Raw genomic sequence first — 21,946 nt, forward strand, 5'->3', positions numbered from 1 at the left:
AAAATATCCTCAAAGAATGAAATGAAAACTACAGCATGTTTGGCACCCATCAGTTACCTAAAAACGAATCAATAATTTTGTCTTGAATTGCTTAAGTTTGTAGTAAAAATGCGGTGTTGCACATCACCTATGACATTGCATTTACATTGCACTAAAGAGGGTCACATAAATACAAATCAAATACAATTTTATTGGTCACATACACATGGTCAGCAGATGTTAATGAGAGTCTAGCAAAATGCTTGTGCTTCTAGTTCTGACAGTGCAGTAATATCTAACAAGTAATCTAACAATTTCACAACAACTACCTAATACACACAAATCTTGAGGGGTGAAAAATAATGTACACATAAATATATGGATGAGTGATGACTGAGCGGCATAGGCAAGATGCAATAGATGGTATAAAATACAGTATATACATATGAGATAAGTAATGTTAGATATGTAAACATTATTAAAGTGCCATTATTTAAAGTGACGAGTGATCCATTCATTAAAGTAGCCAATGATTCGAGTCTGTACGTAGGCAGTAGCCTCTCTGTGTTAGTGATCGCTGTTTAACAGTCTGATGACATCTTGATTTATGTTTTCCAGTCTCTCTGTCCCAGCTTTGATGCACCTGTACTGACCTCGCCTTCTGGATGTTAACAGGGTGAACAGGCAGTGGCTCGGGTGGTTGTTGTCCTTGATGATCTTTTTGGCCTTCCTGTGAAATCGGGTGCTGTAGGAGTCCTGGAGGGCAGGTAGTTTTCCGCCAGTTATGCGTTGTGTAGACCGCACCACCCTCTGGTGAGCCTTGCTGTTGAGGGCGGTGCAGTTGCCGTACCAGGCGGTGATACAGCCTGACAGGATGCTCTCAATTGTGCATCTGTAAAAGTTGCATCTGTGAGGGTTTAAGGTGAAAAGCCTAAATTCTTCCGCCTCCTGAGGTTGAAGAGGTGTGTACATTTGTGATGTGTACGCAGAGGAAATTAAAATGTTCCACCTTCTCCACTACTGTCCCGTCGATGTGGATAGGGGGTTGCTCCCTCTGCTGTTTCTTGAAGTTCACGATCATCTCCTTTGTTTTTTTTACATTGAGTGAGAGGTTGTTTTCCTGACACCACACTCCGAGTGCCCTGTCTTGTCGTTGTTGGTAATCAAGCCCACTACTGTTGTGTCACCTGCAAACTTGATGATTGAGTTGGAGACGTGCATGGCCACGCAGTCATGGGTGAACAGGGAGTACAGGAGGGGGCTGAGCATGCACCCTTGTGGGGCCCCAGTGTTGAGCATCAGCGAAGTGGAGATGTTGTTTCCTATCTTCACCACCTGGAGGCGGCCTGATCAGAAAGTCCAGGACCCAAATGCACAGGGCGGGGCTGAGACCCAGGGCCTCAAGCTTAATGATGAGCTTGAAGGGTACTATGGTGTTGAATGCTGAGCTGTAGTCAATGAACAGCATTCTTACATAGGTATTCCTCTTGTCCAGATGGGATAGGGCAGTGTGCAGAGTGATGGCGATTGCATCGTCTGTGTACATGTTGGGGTGGTATGCAAACTGAAGTGGGTCTAAGGTGGCAGGTAGTGGAGGTGGAGGTGATACAATCCTTGACTAGTCTCTCAAATAACTTTATGATGACAGAAGTGAGCTTTACGGGGTGATAGTCATTTAGTTCAGTTATCTTTGCCTTCTTGGGTACAGGAACAATGGTGGCCATCTTGAAGCACGTGGGGACAGCAGACTGGGATAGGTAGAGATTGAATATGCTCGTAAACACACCAACCAGCGGGTCTGCGCATGTTCTGAGTACGAAACTAGGAACGCCGTCTGGGCCAGCAGCCTTGCGAGGGTCAACATGTTTAAATGTCTTACTCAGGTAGACCACGGAGAAGGAGAGGGGGGACCCGCAGTCCTTGGTACCGGGCCGTGTCGGTGGCACTGTATTATCCTAAAATACTTTCCTTATGCATGTCTTAATTTCTCATCAACTTTAATATTATTTATCATAACTGTCTTTTATCTTGTAGGCAAATTACAAGGGATGGACTATTAGCCTTATAGTTTGTACATTATAAAGATAGGCTACAGATTTGCCGTGAATCATAGGCTACTATTGCCAGATTATGCAATTATAAATGCCAGAATAATTTCAGTTTTTGATAAACCTTCCAGATAAACCTAGATAAGTTAAGATAAACAGTCAAAATAAACGTAATAAATGTATGAAATCTAAGTAGGTATACAATCAAGGATTTCGGGGCCAACTGTTGACGCCCATCATCGAGACGCTATATCTACGTCAGACGCAGGTGGCGTTAGAGGGGCGTGTCATGTCTCCATATCAGCTGTACTGTTTAGTGTCATGCTCGCGCTCCATTGATACTGGCTGCCTGTACTAGAGCGTGGAGCGGACTAGGGAAAAACATAAAGGAAAAACGAAAACAATCAAGCGGCAACATTTAATACAATAATGATAGCGATACAACTGCAGGCACTGGCATCCCTTCGGTGACAGTCAAGACATCACAAGGAAGAGGAGGAAGAGCTAGGAGAAGACCGCACATCTGGGAAGACATTTAAAAGTAACTAAAGCTTACTTGACCACAGGTAGTTATCGCGCGTCAAATAATATCAAAGTGCAGGTCATGCGGATATCTCCGGGTGGAGATCGAGCTGTGTTTCATTGCTAGTAGAGGTCTTCTTGGGAAGAAGATCACTTCTTTTCAGCTGAACAAGAACAGGATAAAGCCATGTCCCGAAGAAAGCAGAGCAAACCCCGGCAGATCAAACGTAAGAACAAATAAGTTCACATTTATCTTTAAAGCGGCAATCAGCTGTTGAAACAATAACAAAGCGAGATCCCCTCTACTGTTTCGCTAAACAACAGGGATGGGGCTGGATAAATGTAACCACTCTCAAAGAGCTATGGATGCAAGGAGGGACCATTAGAGTTGTAACCATGTTTTGAGGCTATACAGCATTTGTTTACAAGTACTTTGTTTACGAACATTGGAATATCTCAAAACCATCTTATATTTTGGGTTCTGATCAAATCATATTTTATTTGTGTGTGGCGAAATGCTTGTGTTTCTAGTTCCGACAATGATGTAATAACCAACGAGTAATCTAACATAACAATTTCACAACAACTACCTTATACACACAAGTGCAAGGGATGAAGAATATGTACATAAAGATATATGAATGAATGATGGTACAGAACGGCATATGCAAGATGCAGTAGATGGTATCGAGTACAGTATATACATATGAGATGAGTAATGTAGGGTATGTAAACATATAAAAGTGGCATTGTTTAAAGTGGCTAGTGATCCATGTATTACATAAAGATGGCAAGATGCAGTAGATGGTATAGAGTACAGTATATACATATGAGATGAGTAATGTAGGGTATGTACAGTGATGGTATGTACAGTGATGGGGTACAAGAGTTGAACTAATCTCATGAGGCATGTATAAGTTATATTCTTCAAGAATCAATGGGTAAATATTGATTTTAAGTCAACAAAATGTATGTAGTTCCTGCAGATTTCCCCTTTAAGTGTCATTGTGCAGTTGTGAGTGTGAAATATACACTTTGACAGGTTTGTGAAATTCAGCAGTGACCAAAATAATATTTCTAGCATTTACCTGCAAACCTAATTTAGTTAGTTTTCTAGTTAATCTAGTTTTTTCATTTTGTGTAGGGTAGCCAACAGTTTTACTGATAGCCTAGACTACTGACACAAACCAATTTAAAATATAGTCAGCTAGCATAACATTGAGCTCATAGGCTAGCCTACTATTATGAATGCTAAATAGGCCCTACTATAGCATATATATTCAAAATTATTTCAAAATAATGTCATGTTTTATTTTAAATGTGATGTAAAGCACATCTCACTCAGTGGCAAGCAACATCTGCAGGCTCTCCAGCTCAACTCTCCACAGTGAGAGTGTGCAATAAATGATTAAACAATGTGAAACATCATAGAGTGAAAGCTATTATTCATTTAGATCTAGGCTAGGTTACATTTGAAAAATGGTTAATGCGGTCTATCGCAGGAGGTTTAAACGTTGTGTTACCTAATTAGTTAGGGCCATTTAGCCTAACTTGCAGTCTCTCTTTATTTACAGTTGCTGTAGGCTTAATAAAAAGTTGAATTTGCTCTTTTAAAAACGTTTTGTCCATTGGCAACTGAACTGAAACAGTGGTTTCCTGTTTAATTCTGTTGTGGAAACGTCACTGTTCTCTGAAAAAGGCGATGTGAACACAGATATACAGCGATCCGATCTCAGACGAGATAAAGATTAAAATTGGATCTTTTTTTATTTGTTTTCTGTCTGAGGCTGCACTGAGGCTGACGTTGCATTTTCCCCAGGCTTTACTGTTCTTTTTCCAGAGATGGGACACCAGATAGCGCGCCTAGCTGATCTTGCCTGCTGATAGTGGGTTACAGTAGGATATTTTTTAATCTATCCTTTTAACTACATAATGCATAGGCTTCCATTTAAAATTGTTTTTATTTTGGTCTGGTGCTTGGTCTCCTTGCTTGACAAGTTCTTCCTGTTTACAAATTGTGTGAAGGTTTGCATGATTATGCAGTTAATGAAAATATTAATAATATTTACTCTCTCTCTCACACACACACCCTCACTTACTGACTACTGCTGAGAAGTTGTTTTGCTCTGTTGCCATGCACTGTTTCAGTTCTTCATCCAGAAGAGATGCCTTGGTCTGATAAACACAGTAGCAATATCTTGGAGGTTGAGTTTGGAAGGGCTGCTCAAAAATAAAGCAGAAAGCGACTCTTGAAAAGGAAAGAGAAATCACATAAGGTAACATTAGTATATGTTAGGCACTGTGTTTAAAGTGCTCATAAAAAGCTTCTAGTAAAAGGCACACCATTGGGCGTTCATGCCAATGGCCCATATAGGATCTGCAACATGCCATCATCAAAGCTGCCACTGGAAAAGGCTACATGATAGTGAGAGGTTTTAAAGTCTTTGACTATAAGTCAAATCCTCTTCATGTTATGTTGTTGATGTTCTGTAGCCTAGCTAGTTGTAATTTAAATAATACAAAAAAAACAATATTTGTTATTTCCTTTTCATAGTGGTCTATCAATAGTGTTCTATCAACTGATCACACATCGGTCTCGCGTGGAATGTGGATATAGTCCAGACCCTGGAAAGGATGTATGCGTCTCAGGGTTGTCATAGCCTTTGTCTTTATCAGTTCTTACACCATCATGCTTCCCCGGCCTCTTGACGGTGCACAGAGAAACAAGTCCCATGATTCTCTTGTGCCTTGGCAGACATTTTAATGGAGGAGGAGTGGTGATAAAGTCTTGGGGTTGGATTACGTCCACAATATTGTTCCATAAGCATCACAAGCTTGCTTCTTCGTACCAGCCTGTATTTTATGTTATGGTTATAGCACATTTGCTGGAATGATGGTAACAGCATTTGGAATGATGGTCCAACAACAAATGTTGTGTCCAGCATTATGGAAGCTGAAAGCCTAAATTCAGGTTAGATATTTGTCTGCTTCTTTTGTGCGTCATTTTCCCAACGGTGAAGATCTCTCAAACTGATTATCCATCCCTCCTTGATGGAAAGATATGCATGCAACCCACTGCATCCGGATCCCAGGGCTTTTATTTTGGCGGTTGAGATGGGAGACAGGATAAGCAGGGCGGCGATCGCTCTCCGATATTATGAGCATGAGACAGATGAAGGCGATTGGGATGGAGCTTGCATTATAATTACATTCGGCTGCTGCATTCTCATCTTTGTTGTGTTTGTGTTGTTGTTTGGGACTAGCTGGGTGTATCTCTAGATACTTTAAAAAGTGGGAGAAGAGGATAAGACCAGAAACAGGGATGGCAGGTCTGATAAGGCAACAACAAAAAGAGCCTGGAATACAGACATGGTAGATGGATGTATTGTAGGTTTAAAAGCAGGCAGCTTCCCCTCTGAGATGTGCAGGGCTGATAAGGCCGCCTGCTGATCACTGGTAGATAAGCTCAGGCAGATCCACAGATACAGCTGCAACTCTCTCTGCAGCTCTGCCCTCATGACATCACGGATAAAGCTCAGAGGTCACCATGAATAATGCATGGCCTCCTATAGAAACCATGATGTCATATCTATAGGTTCAGCCACCTCTGAATTACCCATTGACCTTATCTCTTCAGACCATGGATGTTTATTTATGCATCAACTTTTTAATTTAGATTTTATATTTGTAACATTTGTATGGATGATTGTAACCCTTTTCTATATTATCTGACATATACTTTTAACTTTCTGGTTCACATGACAGTTTCATAGTTATACAATTGAAACATTGATCCAATCTTCCCAAGCCAGTACCAAAGAAAACCACTGTGTCAGACAAACACACACACTCATAAACCCATATGCCCATATATACACACAGTGCCTTGGTGGCTTTCTCTTGTTTGTTTTTCCTTATTTGTTCTGCTTTTAGCTCGATGTGAACTTTTGATAAGCCCTGGGGGCCGATCTCCGGTGCAGATAGAGATTGCCAAGTATGATTAGAGTTGTTATCAGCACAGAGCAGGCAGGAGCTAAGACTCCACTGCAATAGCAAAGCGACACGTAGGAGCAGCAAGGCCTGGACCCTGGCAATCAGTTCCACCGTTAATGTGATTAATGTTGTTGTATAATTAGATGATAGGTGTGAATGCATTTCTCTCCCTCCCTCTTTCAACCTCATCTTTTTCCCCGCCCCATTTTTTTTCCTAACAAGCATTGTAGTTGATTAATTTAATTAAAACTAATACCACATATTACTCAGTGTAGATTCCATGTAAGATACCATTGAGATGCAGGGAAATTTGTGTTCATCGATGATTATCTTGAATGTGTTTTTTCTTTTGGCGAAAAATGAGGAGCATAACTTGATACTGCTAAAAAGGGGGGGAAATGAGAGAAAAGTACAGCATCAGCATAATGCTTAAAGTGGTTGATTTTTCTACATATTAGATGACCGATTAAGTTGGAATTGAGATGGTTTTAAATAGTATGTTCAGTTTGAGAACATTATTTTTAGGGATTTGCTCATTTTGTTGGTGGAGTGTTGTGTGTATCAGTTTATTTTGCACTTACGTTATGGTCTATAGAGCTGATGACTGTGAACAGTGTTATTGGAATGGGTGAGTGGCCTGTTAGTGGAGGGAAGTTGGCAGGGTTACAGAGGAAATGTTGCCTGTTTGGTGTGTGGATGAGTTATTACACCTTCCTGCTATTTACTCTGGGGACCATGTAGCGTGAATTGTGATGCTCTGCTCTTTGGCCCCCCTGGAGCCATTGTAAACGGTTTCACCTCTGACCTCTGAGGCAAGAACCGCCTATAAAGAGAGAATACTTACTTAAAGGCCCAGTGCAGTCAAAAACTAGATTTTTCTTTGTTTTTATAATATATATATAAAATATAATATATAATATATATATTACATACAGTACCAGTCAAAAGTTTGGACACACCTACTCATTCAAGGGTTTTTCTTTATTTTTACTATTTTCTACATTGTAAAATAATAGTAAAGACATCAAAACTATGAAATAACACATATGGAATCATGTAGTAACCAGAAAAGTGTTAAATGAATCAAAATATATTTTAGATTCTTTAAGGTACCCACCATTTGCCTTGATGATAGCTTTGCACACTCTTGGCATTCTTTCAACCAGCTTCATGAGGTAGTCATCTGGAATGCATTCTAATTAACAGCTTTCTTGACAAGTTAATTTGTGGAATTTCTTTCCTCTTTAATGCCATTGAGCCAATCAATTGTGTTGTGACAAAGTAGGGGTGGTATACAGAAGATAGCCTTATCTGGTAAAAGACCAAGTCCATATTATGTCTAGAACAGCAGGAAAACTCATCCCAAACCATCTCAATTGGGTTGAGCTCGATCAGGTCATCTGATGCAGCACTCCATCACTCTCCTTCTTGGTCAAATAGCCCTTACACAGCCTGGAGGTGTGTTGTGTCATTGTCCTGTTGAAAAACAAAAGATAGTCCCGCTAAGCGCAAACCAAATGGGATGGCGTATCGCTGAAGAAAGCTGTGGTTGTGAATAGGGATGCACGATATATCGGTGAACATATGGGAATCGGATGATTATTAGCTAAAAATGCCAACATCGGTATCGGTCCGATGTCTAGTTTAATGCCGATGTGCAAAACTGATGTCAAAGCTGACGTGAATACCTATATAATGTAGATACATGACGTAATGACGCCACATAAAATTTTGCGCTACACGTGCAACACAGCATTCCTAACCTAGCCCACAATATCTTTTGTGTGGATCGAGCAGTCAACAAGTCGAGCAGTCATTTGAAAGAGTAAGAACATTTCAGTGAGACAATTCAAAGGCAAAATCCATTAAAGCCAAGATAATAGAATTCATTGCCCTTGACAATCAACTGTTTTCTGTCGTGGGTGATGTTGGCTTTCGCCGACTGGTCAAGCACCGGTACAGACTACCAAGTGCTCTGTTTTTCAGATGTTGCCCTACCGGAGTTACTGCTATTAGCTTCACGACATGCATACTATAGAACGCCATTTGGGTCTTTGCGCTTCAAAAAATATACAGTAGCACTGTCAAAGCTGTACAAAAAGTCTGCAAACACCGGCCACGAACGATGTGTTTACAATACCGCATTGGTAATAAAGCATAATTTGTTCGACCGCAACTTCTGGGGTAGCTAGCTTTAGCTTCGTACCTAGCTAGCACCAATACAACCAGCCTGAAAACAGTAGAAACTACAGTAATTTTCATTAATCTTAGCAATGATTTAGGAATCCTTGTGAGTAAGTATTAGCTAGGTTGCCACTTGTTGTTCACCAATTGAAATTAAACGTCAGTTCATGAAAATAAATAGCTATCCAGCTACTTAACCCTGTTTCCCAAAGCTAACGTTATAAACAGCCAGCTAGCTTCATATTGCTAGTCACGCTCGACCGGACTGGGTTATGTGTTGTGAAGCTAGCACAATAAGGATTAGGCACAATAGTGGAATTTGCAGTTTGCCTTCAAAATAAAAGTATGTAATTGACAGTGATGCAAATGAATACAAATAGTAGAATTATGCCATACTTTTATTTTGAAGGCTAACCGCAAAGCCCACTATTATGGCTAATCCTTATTATGGCTAGCTTCACATAGATGGGTCCGACCACCATTAATCAAATAAGAACTGTCTTATAAATTAAGGTTATTTTAGACGATGACACCTAGCTATATAGTTGGCTAGCTAACTAGAGCTACTGAAACAGATTGTCGTTTTGCTATGTTTTTGGGGAAGAACATTGTTTGCATCCATGAGCTCGCTAACTAGCTTTTTTTTATGACCAGCACTGTAGGTGCGCGAGACAACTTTACCAGCATCATAGCATACATATCGATGGATCGTTGTGACATATGAAATAGGAGTGATTGTGTAATAACTACGTAAAAAAAATTGTGAATGCGTTAAATTATTATGTGACGTGCAGTCATATTCTAATCCTGATTGTTCAACAAGCTTATTTGACACGTCAAATAGTATTACTTGACACATATTTTTTGACACGCAAAGACCCAAGCGGTGTTCCATAGAAATCCTGGTTGACAATGAAACGACTGAAGAAATTAACAATGATACAGCATAGCAAGTAAGTGAAATAAATAGTTTTTGATTATGTTTTACTGGTAATGGGGACATAAGTAAATGCCAACCACATTTTTGGGGGGTCTGTGTGTGTGTGTGTGTGTGTGTGTGTGTGTGTGTGTGTGTGTGTGTGTGTGAACTTTATTTAACTAGGCAAGTCAGTTGAGAACAAATTCTTATTTACAATGACGGCCTACCCCGGCCAAACCCAGACGGCGCTGAGCCAATTGTGCGCCAATCACTGCCAGATGTAAGACAGACTGGATTTGAACCAGGGACTGTAGTGACGCCTCTTGCACTGAGATGCGGTGCCTTAGACCGCTGCGTCCATGTGTGTTAACTATTTAACTGTACTAGAATGCTTCAAAGGCCACTAAAATTTGAAACATTGGTTATCGGTATCGGTGTCTTTTTTTTTTGCCAAGGAAAATATCAAGTATCGGCCAAAAATATCATATCGGTGCATCCCTCGAGATGTCTGTTACATGAACTCTGTGAAGCATTTATTTGGGCCTCAATCTCTGAGGCTGGTAACTCTAATTAACTTATCTTCTGCAGCAGAGGTAACTCTTTGTCTTCCTTTCCTGTGGCGGTCCTCATGATAGCCAGTTTCATCATAGCGCTTGATGGTTTGTGCAACTGTACTTGAAGTAACTTTGAAAGTTCTTGAAATGTTCCTGATTGACTGACCTTAGTAATGATGGACTGTTGTTTCGCTTTGCTTATTTGAGCTGTTCTTTCCATAATATGGACTTGGTCTTTTACCATTTATTTTTTGTTTACCACCACTACCTTGTCAGAACACAATCGATTGGCTCGAATGCATTAAGAAGGAAAGAAATTCCACAAATTAACTTTTTTTTATCTCATGAAGCTGGTTGAGAGAATGCCAATAATGTGCAAAGCTGTCGTCAAGGCAAAGGGTGGCTACTTTGAAGAATCTCAAATCTAAAATATATTTGGATTTATTTAACACTTTTTTTGGTTACTACATGATTCCATATGTGTTAGTTTTGATGTCTTCAGTATTATCCTACAGTGTAGTAAAAATAAAGGTGTGTCCAAACTTTTGACTGGTATCTTGTGATATAATATATATATATATACAGTGGGGCAAAAAAGTATTTAGTCAGCCACCAATTGTGCAAGTTCTCCCACTTAAAAAGATGAGAGAGGCCTGTAATTTTCATCATAGGTACACTACACTATGACTGACAATGAGGGAATAAAATCCAGCAAATCACATTGTAGGATTTTTAATGAATTTATTTGCAAATTATGGTGAAAAATAAGTATTTGGTCAATGACAAAAGTTTATCTCAATACTTTGTTATATACCCTTTGTTGGCAATGACAGAGGTCAAATGTTTTCTGTAAGTCTTCACAAGGTTTTCACACACTGTTGCTGGTATTTTGGCCCATTCCTCCATGCAGATCTCCTCTAGAGCAGTGATGTTTTGGGGCTGTTGCTGGGCAACACAGACTTTCAACTCCCTCCAAAGATTTTCTATGGGGTTGAGATCTGGAGACTGGCTAGGCCACTCCAGGACCTTGAAATGCTTCTTACAAAGTCACTCCTTCGTTGCCCGGGCGGTGTGTTTGGGATCATTGTCATGCTGAAAGACCCAGCCACGTTTCATCTTCAATGCCCTTGCTGATGGAAGGCGGTTTTCACTCAAAATCTCACGATACATGGCCCCATTCATTCTTTCCTTTACACGGAACAGTCGTCCTGGTCCCTTTGCAGAAAAACAGTCCCCAAAGCATGATGTTTCCACCCCCATGCTTCACAGTAGGTATGGGGTTCTTTGGATACAACTCAGCATTCTTTGTCCTCCAAACACGACGAGTTGAGTTTTTACCAAAAAGTTCTATTTTGGTTTCATCTGACCATATGACATTCTCCCAATCTTCTTCTGGATCATCCAAATGCTCTCTAGCAAACTTCAGACGGGCCTGGACATGTACTGGCTTAAGCAGGGGGACACGTCTGGCACTGCAGGATTTGAGTCCCTGGCGGCGTAGTGTGTTGTTTCTTTGGTCCCAGCTCTCTGCAGGTCATTCACTAGGTCCCCCTGCGTGGTTCTGGGATTTTTGCTCACCGTTCTTGTGATCATTTTGACACCACGGGGTGATATCTTGCGTGTGGATTATCAGTGGTCTTGTATGTCTTCCATTTCCTAATAATTGCTCCCACAGTTGATTTCTTCAAACCAAGCTGCTTAATTAACTATTGCAGATTCAGTCTTCCCAGCCTGGTGCAGGTCTACAATTTTGTTTCTGGTGTCCTTTGACAGCTCTTTGGTCTTGGCCATAGTGGAGTTTGGAGTGTGACTGTTTGAGGTTGTGGACAGGTGTCTTTTATACTGATAACAAGTTCAAACAGGTGCCATTTAATACAGGGAACGAGTGGAGGACAGAGGAGCCTCTTAAAGAAGAAGTTACAGGTCTGTGTGAGCCAGAAATCTTGCTTGTTTGTAGGTGACCAAATACTTATTTTCCACCATAATTTGCAAATAAATTCATACAATGTGATTTTCTGGATTCTTTTTTCTCATTTTGTCTGTCATAGTTGAAGTGTACCTATGATGAAGGCCTCTCTCATCTTTTTAAATGGGAGAACTTGAACAATTGGTGGCTGACTAAATACTTTTTTGCCCCACTGTGTGTGTGTGTGTGTATATATATATATATATAAGTTAAAGTTTTGAACAATTACATTTCTTACAAATTTGAGAGACACAACCTTAAATTTGATTATACACATGGATTGTCGGTTTACTTACTCCCTTTAATTCTAGTAGCTATCTTGACTATGGCATTGGCTAATATGGTGTCAATGATGTAGGCTGCGTAGTGGTTAATGTTTTGCAGTTATGGTATGAAGGTTTGGCTTGGAGAGGTTATCAGGGGTGTATTAATTCAGCCGATTCTGTTGCAAAACTTTTTTTTAAACGTAATGAAACGGGGATGGACCTACCTGAATTTGTCCTATAGAAACTGTAGTTTTTGTTCCATTTTGCAACTGTTTGGACTAATAACTACACCCGAGATCACCTTGATGCAGCAAGAGTGTGCAAGCCAGCAGCATACCACCCTGCATCCCACTGCTGGCTCACTTCTGAAGCTAAGCAGGGTTGGTCCTGGTCAGTCTCTAGATGGGAGAACAGATGCTGCTGGAAGTGGTGTTGGAGAGCCAGTAAGAGGCACCCTTTCTTCGGGTCTAAAAAAATATATCCCAATGCTTCAGGGCAGTGATTGGAGACGTTGCCCTCTAGGGTGCCGTCTTTCAGATGGGACGTTAATCGGGTGTCCTGACTCTCTGTGGTCACTAAAGAGCCCATGGCACTAATCGTAAGAGTAGGGGTGTTAACCCCGTGGTCCTGGCTAAATTCCCAATCTGGACTTCATACCATCATGGTCACCTAATCATCCCCAACATACAATTGGCTCATTCATCCCCCCTCCTGTCTCCTGTAACTATTCCCCAGGTCGTTGCTGTAAATGAGAATGTGTTCTCAGTCAATTTACCTGGTAAAATAAGGGAAAAATAAAACATCAAATGCCTTATTGAATGTGTCGCTATCCATGTTTTCATCCAACCATTTCATGCGGATGAATTACTTCATGCATGAAAAAAGTCAAGACCGTTGATGGAAACATGAATTGCCAGCAGACAATTTGTTGGTTCGACATTGTGGGATCTTTTTATGTCGGTAAAATTAATTATGTGAGAAATGGTTAGGTGATTGATTGAAGTACTATGTACATGAAGTTAAGGGGTGAAAAGCAGAAAGTCCAGGTAGCTGTTTAATTAACTGTTAAGAAGTCTTATGGCTTTGGGGTAGAAGCTGGTCTCAGACTTGGTGGTCCGGTACTGCTTGTTATGTGGTAGCAGAGACAATAGACTGACTTGGGTGGTTGGAGTCTGACAATTTTTAGGGCCTTCCTCTGACATGGCCTGGTATAGAGGTCCTGAATGGCAGGGAGCTTGGCCCCAGTGATGTACTGAGCCGTATGCAAGATGTTCTCAATGGTGCAACTGTATAACTTTTTGAGGATCTGAGGGCCCATGCCAAATCGTTGTTGAGCCCTCTTCACGACTGTGTTGGTGTGTTTGGACCATGATAGGTCCTTAGTGATTGGACACTGAGGAACTTGAACCTCCCGACCGTCTCCACTAAAGCCCCCTCGATATGATTGCGCCACAATCAGCTCCCTTGTCTTGCCTACTTTGAGAGGTTGTCCTGGCAACGCACTGCCAGGTCTCTGACCTCCTCGCTGTAGGCTGTCTCGTCGTCGTTGGTGATCAGGCCTTCCACCATTGTGTTGTGAGCTAACTTAATGATGTTGTTGGAGTCGTGTGCAGCAATGCAGTCGTGGAGGAACAGGCAGTACAGGAGGGGGCTAAGCACAGACCCCTGAGGGGCCCCTGTGTTGAGGGTCAGCGTGGCAGATGTGTTGTTGTCTACCCTCACAACCTGGGGGCGTCCCATCAAAGTCCAGTATACAATTGCAGAGGGAGGTGTTTAATCCCAGGGTCCTTAACTTAGTGATGAGCTTGGAGGGCAGTATGGTGTTGAACGCTGAGCTGTAGTCAACAGCATTCTCACGCAGGTTTTCCTTTTGTCCAGGTGGGAAAGGGCAATTTGGTGCCCAATAGAGATTGCGTGATCTGTTGGAGTTGGTCCAGGGTGTCGGAATGATGGTGTTGATGTGAGCCATTGTGAGCCTTTCAAAGCATTTCATGGCTACAGATGTGAGTGATAAAATAGACATTTAGAAAGGTTACCTTGTCGTTCTTGGGCACAGGGTGTTCTGCTTGAAACTTGGGTATTACAGACAGGGTCAGGAAGAGGTTAAAAATGTCAGTGAAGACACTTGCTAACTGGTAAGCGCATGCTCCGAGTATGCATCTTGGTGTTTCGTCTGGCCCTGCAGCCTTGTGAATGTTGCCCTGTTTAAAGTTCTTACTCGCATCAGCTACCGAGAGCGTGATCACACCGTCGTCCGGGACAGCTGGTGCTCTCATGCATACTTCGGTGTTGCTAGCCTCGAAGCGAGCATAGAAGGTGTTATGTAGCTTGTCTGGTAGGCTCGGCGCCACTGGACAGCTCGGCTGGGTTTTCCTTTGTATTCCTTGATAGTTTGCAAGTTCTGCAACATTTGACGAGCGTCAGTGCCGGTGTAGTAGCATTCAGTTTTGGTCCTGTCTTGACACTTTGCCTGTGACGGAGGGTGTAGCGGTATTTCTTAAAATGTCACACACGCATACATTTACATTCCTTCACACTCTTCACATACTCTGTTTATCTATGCATAGTCACTTTACCTCTACCTGCATGTTAATAATACCTCAATTACCTCGACTAACCTGTACCCCGGCACATTGACTCGGTACCCCTTGTATATAGCCTCTTTATTGACATTTTATTATGTTACTGTTTTTCTTTAGTTTATTTAGCACATTTCTTACTTACATTTTAAAACACTGTGTTGTTGGTCAACTTCTTCGGGATCGATGTCCCATCCAGCATCTTCACAAGGTACTTTGCTGTTGTTCTGGGATTGATTTGCACTTTTCGCACCAAAGTACGTTAATCTCTAAGAAATAGAACGCGTCTCCTTCCTGAGCGGTATGACAGCTGCGTGGTCCCATGGTGTTTATACTTGCATACTATTGTTTGTACAGATTAATGTGGTACCTTCGGGCATTTGGAAATTGCTCCCAAGGATGAACCAGACTTGTGGAGGTCTACAATTTTTTTTCTGAGGTCTTGGCTGATTTCTTTTGATTTTTCCCATGATGTCAAGCAAAGAGGCACTGAGTTTGAAGGTGGACCTTGAAATACATCCACAGGTACACCTCCAATTGCCATAAAAAAGCCAGACTACGGTTTGCAACTGCACATGGGGACAAAGATCGTACGTTTTGGAGAAATGTCATCTGGTCTGATGAAACAAAATAGAATCGTTATGTAAAAAGGGGGAGGCTTGCAAGCTGAAGAACACCATCTCAATCGTGGAGCATGGGGGTGGCTGCATCATGTTGTGGGGGTGGTTTGCTGCAAGATGGACTGGTGTACTTCACAAAATAGATGGCTTCATGAGGGAGGAAAATTATGTGTAATTAAAATTACATCTCAAGTCATCAGTCAGGAAGTTAAAGCTTGGTCGCAAATGGGCCTTTCAAATGGACAATGACCCCAAGCATACTTCCAAAGTTGTGGCAAAATGGCTTAACAAAATCAATGTATTTGAGTGGCCATCACAAAGCCCTGACCTCATCCTATTTGTGGGCAGAACTGAAAAGCGTGTGTGAGCAAAGAGGCCTACAAACCTGACTCAGTTACACCAGCCCTGTTAGGAGGAATGGGCCAAAATTCACCCAACTTATTGTGGATGAATTTACCCAAAACGTTTGACCGAAGTTAAACTATTGAAAGGCAATGCTACCAAATACTAATTGAGTGTATGTAAACTTCTGAAAAAAAAGCTGAAATAAATCACTCTCCTATTATTCTGACATTTCACATTCTTAAAATAAAGTGGTGATCCTAACTGACCAAAGGCAGTGGATTTTTACTTGTCAGTAATTGTGAAAACTGAGTTTTTAAATGTATTTTGCTAAGGTGTATGTACACTTCCGACTTCAACTGTATATGCTAACTCGGAGAGCGAGTTTGTAAGGAAGTGTATAGGAGATGTACCCACTGTGACTTAAAACCTTCCCTAACCAGAAACTGTGGAATGATGGCAGCATTTGTCAATTGTGAAAAACGGACTTTAAATGTATTTGGCTAATGTGTATGTAGACTTCAACTGTCACTGTGGGGACTACGTCGTCAATGCTCTTATTAATGAAGCCATTGACTGAAGTGGTAAACTCCTCAATGCCTCTCAAGCTCTGTCAGGTTGGATGGGGAGCGTCGCTGCACAGCTATTTTCAGGCCTCCAGAGATGTTCGATTGGGTTCAAGTCCGGGCTCTGGCTGGTCCACTCAAGGACATTCAGAGACTTTTTCCAAAGACACTCCTGCGTTGTCTTGGCTGTGTGTTTAGGGTCAATTGTCCTGTTGGAAGGTGAACCTTCGCCCCATTCTGAGGTCCGCTTAGCATCCACTTCATCGCACCCGTACGTCCTGTTGGAGTTTTTCTTGTAAGCAGGAATTAAGAGGATGGAATTATGGTCAGATTTGCTAAATAGATGGCGAGCGTTGTATGCATCTCTGTGTGTAGAGGTGATCTAGAGCTAAACATTTTTTGCCTCTATTTGCACAGGAGACATGTTGGTAGAAATGAGGTTTCCCTGCGTTAAAATCCTCAGCCATTAGGAGCGCTGCATCTAGTTGAGCATTTTCTTGTTTGCTTATGGCCTTTTACAGCTTGTTGAGTGTGGTCTTAGTGCGAGCATCAGTTTGTGATGGTAAATAGACGGCTACAATTTTTTTTGGATGGAAAGTCTCTTGGCAGATAGTGTGGTCTACACCAGGCCATTCTATTTTCGGTGTGCAGATCCTTGAGGCTTCCTTAATTTTCACGATCATCGTAGTGAGGAGACCAAAGCGCAGCGTGATGTGAATACATACTTTTAATGTAAGATGAATGAACACGAAGTACACTAAACAAACAAACAAAATAACAAAACGAACGTGACCGCTATCAACACTGAGTGCAAACATGCAACATCACATAGACAATCACCCAGAAATTACCCAAGGAATATGGCTACCTAAATATGGTTCCCAATCAGAGACAATGATAAACAGCTGCCTCTAATTGAGAACCAATCTAGGCAACCATAGACATACAAAACACTAGAGACTAGTAAACAACCCCATAAACATACAAAAATCCTAGACAGGACAGAAACACAACAAACCACCTCTTGTCACACCCTGACCTAACCAAAATAATAAAGAAAACAAAGATAACTAAGTTCAGGGCGTGACATTAATATTACAGATTGTGCACCAATTGTTGTCGACCAAGTGACACAACACCTCTCCTCAACTTATCGGACGCAGCTGTTCTGTCCTGACAATTTATGGAAAATATATTGTATTTTCCATGTCATTGTTCAGCCACAACTCAGTGAAACATAGTATATTGCAGTTCTTCTGATCACGTTGATAGGATAGTCTTGAATGAAGCTCATCCAGTTTATTTTCCAGTGCTTGCATGTTTCTCAATACAACGGAGGGTAATGGCCACTTATGTACTCGCCGTCGCAGTCTCGTAACATCTCTCATGCCGAGTTCTATAGCTCCGCCTCCTCCGAGTGACAGGGCTTTGGGCCTGGTCTGGGATGAGCATTATGTCCTTAGCCTTCAATTTGTTGAAGTAGAAGTCCTCATCCAACCCAAGGTCAGTAATCGCTGTTTTGATGTCCAGAAGCTCTTTTCGGTCATATGAAACGATGGCCAAAACATTATGTACAGCATTGGTTGTGGATCAGAGCACAAAAAAAACCCACACAATATAGCACAATTGGTCAGGAGGCCGTAAAATGGCGGCCATCCTCTCCGGCGCCACTATTTCCAATTATATCCATAATCGTCTCATGTAGGTAGCCTACCCGCACTGTATCTGTGAGCTCTTGGCTAGATTGACAATGCCTAGGACAGAGTGGGCACATTTGTTGTATACCGCAACAGTTTTTGTGACAAAACCATCAGTAGGGTTGAAAATGCCATGGAAACCTATTTAACCTGTGTTTTTCATTCTGTAGATGGGAATTCAGTGGCAAAATATATTTTTTATGTGCACTACGTCATTACGCACAGCCTTTCATCTGCAAAATGTCAGTTTGATGTAAACACATCTCTGGTGGGAAAATGTGCATAATGTTTTATTCAGATTTTAGAATATTCACATGAAAATCTGTTGCAAAATGGAAACCTAGCTACTGTCTGTCACCTTGATTACACCAATTAGCAACCTCATGATGGGTATAGAGCAAATATGTGTATCATGTAGTAGCCTAAACCTATTTATGTTACATTGAGCTGAGTGAATTGAATATGAATGACAGTCATCCAATATGCTGTAATGGAAATAAAGCCATGCCATAAACCTAAACGGCACCGCCCGCCACTGATTACCACACTATGAGGTTGGAATAATACTATGAAATTGTGAAAACTATGATAATGCGGTTTGAAAATACGAGCTGAAATGTTATCCTTTTTCATTGGGATGGAGTTTTGGCCTGCCTGGTGACATCACTAAGCGGTAAATTAGTTAATAGACCAATAAGAAAGAGTTCCAAACTTCTCTGCTAAAACATAGTGTCTTAATAGGGTGTTAGGCCACCATGAGCAAGAACAGCTTCAATGTATCTTGGCATAGATTCTTCAAGGGTCTGGAACTCTCTTGGAGGGATGCAACACCATTCTTCTAAGAGAAATACCATAATTTGGTGTTTTGTTGAAGGTGGTGAGAAACGTTGTCTCAGACACCGCTCCCATAATTGTTCAATTGGGTTGAGATCTGGTGACTGAGACTGCTATGGCATATGGTTTATCGTTTTCACGCTCATCAAAGCATTCCGTGACCACTCGTGCCCTGTGGACGGGGGCATTGCCAGGAGGTGTAGCCAAAATAAAGGCCTGCGCAGCATTTTTATTCAAGACCCTAATCATAATATAATGTTAATTGCTTAATTAACTCAGGAACCACACGGAACCACACCTGTGTGGAAGCACCTGCTTTCAATATACTTGTAACCCAAGTGTTTCCATTATTTTGGCAGTTACCTGTACTTAGAGTAGCCTAATCTTTGTCAAACTATTTACTTTTGCAGTAACTACTGCTGTGTTTTGTCTTCGGTGTGGTCATATGCCTTCCTGTAGTACAGGTGGACTTTTACCTCCACAACATTAAAGCAAAGAGCCCTTTCCTCAAGTACATAACAGCTGTGTCCCAGCTTCCATTCTAAACACTGCTGGTGCTGCTGTCTGTTGTAAGGACTTTTTAATAATGTGTACCTAAACTGTAATTACACTGTACCTGCCTATGTAACAACCAAATGAATACATAGGCGTTAGGGACACATTGCAAAATGAGACCAACAATTCTTTAGTTTTGTGTCTGTTATCCAGTTGATGAGTGATATTTATGTGGGGTATGGTTTGATGCGATGACACTTTTTATTCAGGATATGATTGATGGAGTAAGGTTGTGTGGGTGTTGTATGTTAGATCTTTACATTGATATATTGTCTTGATGCAGAGGTCTGGATAGAGATGGTGTTTCTATGTGTGTCCTGGGTAGCCGTTGGCCACATGGCCATACTCGGGCTGAGTCGGCAGGCAGGCCGCTGGCTGGGGGGTAGTGTGTGACGCTGTTATGACAAGTTCCCCCTAGCGAAGACGATAAGAGAGGCCATTTACTCCTACTGTGTTCAGCGCTCTGTTCGGTTCCGGGGTATAAAAATGCTTGGGCAAACAATCCAGCCTGACCTGCTTTTTATAGCTGGCAGGCAGGTGGAGGGAACGGAGTACAACGGGAACACTACGGTCCTGCCCCCAACCGCTACTGTGATACGGGATGTACACAGAAGTGTGTCTTCTTGACCTGTAGAATATGATATATGTACAGTATGTTGCATGGACTTATGACTCTGCACCTCCACTCAGATCACCCATAACAATCTATATTACACACACACACACACACACACACACACACACACACACACACACACACACACACACAGTGTGTGTATGAGGAGGAAAATAGACGATAAGAACTGCAGGGCGTCAGGGACAAAGGCCCAGAAAGAGGAGATGCTAGACTGCCCCAGGGACCCACCTTAACAGAGGTGGTCTAGACCAGCGGCTCCTCTCACTGTCTGCTCTCATACACTACACTCTGGCCAGATAGGATGTGTCCCATATGGCACCCTTTCCCTGTATAGTGCTCTAGTGGTCAAAAGTAGTGCATTATGTAGGGAAATGGATGCTGTTTGGGATGCAGATACACAACACTCCCTGGCCAGTAACTCTCCCTGTCCAGTTGAACTGAGGCAGGAACCAGGGATCAGTAACTCCTCTCTCTCTCATGTGTACAGTATGACTCATTCAGGCCAATCCTGTGATTTGTGAGTGGTCTTAGCCTGGTTTGCATTGCTCTCGTGTAAAACATGTGTGTTCTTGCTCTGTGGCTGATAAGTAACCTGTCAGTCAAAGACAGTTCTCTCGGCGGAGGGGATTTAGATAGTTGCCACAGGTAGTATATCACACGTCATTAAGGAGTACTTTTCAGTGTACAGTATGAAATGGGGATGGTTAAGTGAGCTAAGATATGCTCTGGAGTACTCAGTAAAACCATAGGGGAATAGGGAGCCAATCAGACCCATATATGGGTTAGGTGGTGTCTTTGTCCACCCCAATTACTACTAGCCCTCTCCAAGTCCAGTGACTCTTCACCCCTTCACATTTAGAAGTCTGTCTGTTGTGAGGAGAGATGATGTAGTCCAGACATCATGTTACTAACCACTCCCTTTGTTTTCTTCCAATGCCATGCCAAACTATATCTTATATTTTCCCTTTCTTAGTATCTTATTGATACGTGCACGTAATGAAATACCTTATTGTGCTCAGACGAGATGACGGAATAACATGGCAGATTGAGTCAGACAGTATGACCACAGCTGAAACTCATTTCCTTTATATAGTGTGTAAATGAAGAAGTTGCCTTCTTGACCATCAATGAACAACAAGAGAGTAAAAATGGGGAAGAGGAAGAGCAATCGGGTGGTTTAACAACTTCCGTTGGCAATCAGATGTCGAACATAATTTTCATCCTTTTAGTACGTAAACCCACCTACAGTGTTCGTAGCCAGTGCAACCTGTGTAGACTATATTGATAAACTATGGGATTAGGAATGTGCACTTTATCTCATGGTTATGTTTCTACTTGTTTTTCCTGGTATATACAAGGACATTTTGTGATGCCAGTGGGTACTTTCTAAAATAAATTAAAACAATTGGAAAAGGTGCCTAGTAATTCTTTGTTTTATTGAAACTCAAAATAAACAAACACAATTAATTATTATTATTAATTATTAGATTATTGTTGTGGAATTACCATGTAAAATACTAAGGAAATACCTGGTTGTTACTGTAAATTTATGATAATTATTATAATTCCTGTAGTTAGTGTGACCTTGAGCTCCCGAGTGGTGCACCGGTCTAAGGCATTGCATCTCAGTCACTACAGACCCTGGTTCGATACCAGGCTTGCCTAGTTAAATAAAAATGATCTAT

The 21,946-nt window shown here is 41.6% G+C and overlaps 1 protein-coding gene across 1 annotated transcript in view; it reads left to right on the top strand.

The window, feature by feature from the left end:
* The first annotated feature begins 2,337 nt into the window (after positions 1-2,337).
* The window catches only part of LOC109867253 (zinc finger protein ZFPM1-like), a 92,763-nt gene continuing 73,154 nt past the window's right edge, over positions 2,338-21,946 (top strand). The window contains exon 1 of the mRNA XM_020456308.2: positions 2,338-2,776. Coding sequence (XP_020311897.1) covers positions 2,737-2,776 — 40 coding nt within the window. The 5' untranslated portion in view covers positions 2,338-2,736. The remainder of the gene's footprint in view (positions 2,777-21,946) is intronic.

This window comes from Oncorhynchus kisutch, linkage group LG22, assembly GCF_002021735.2.
Source record: "Oncorhynchus kisutch isolate 150728-3 linkage group LG22, Okis_V2, whole genome shotgun sequence".
In the NCBI taxonomy this organism is placed as follows: domain Eukaryota; kingdom Metazoa; phylum Chordata; class Actinopteri; order Salmoniformes; family Salmonidae; genus Oncorhynchus; species Oncorhynchus kisutch.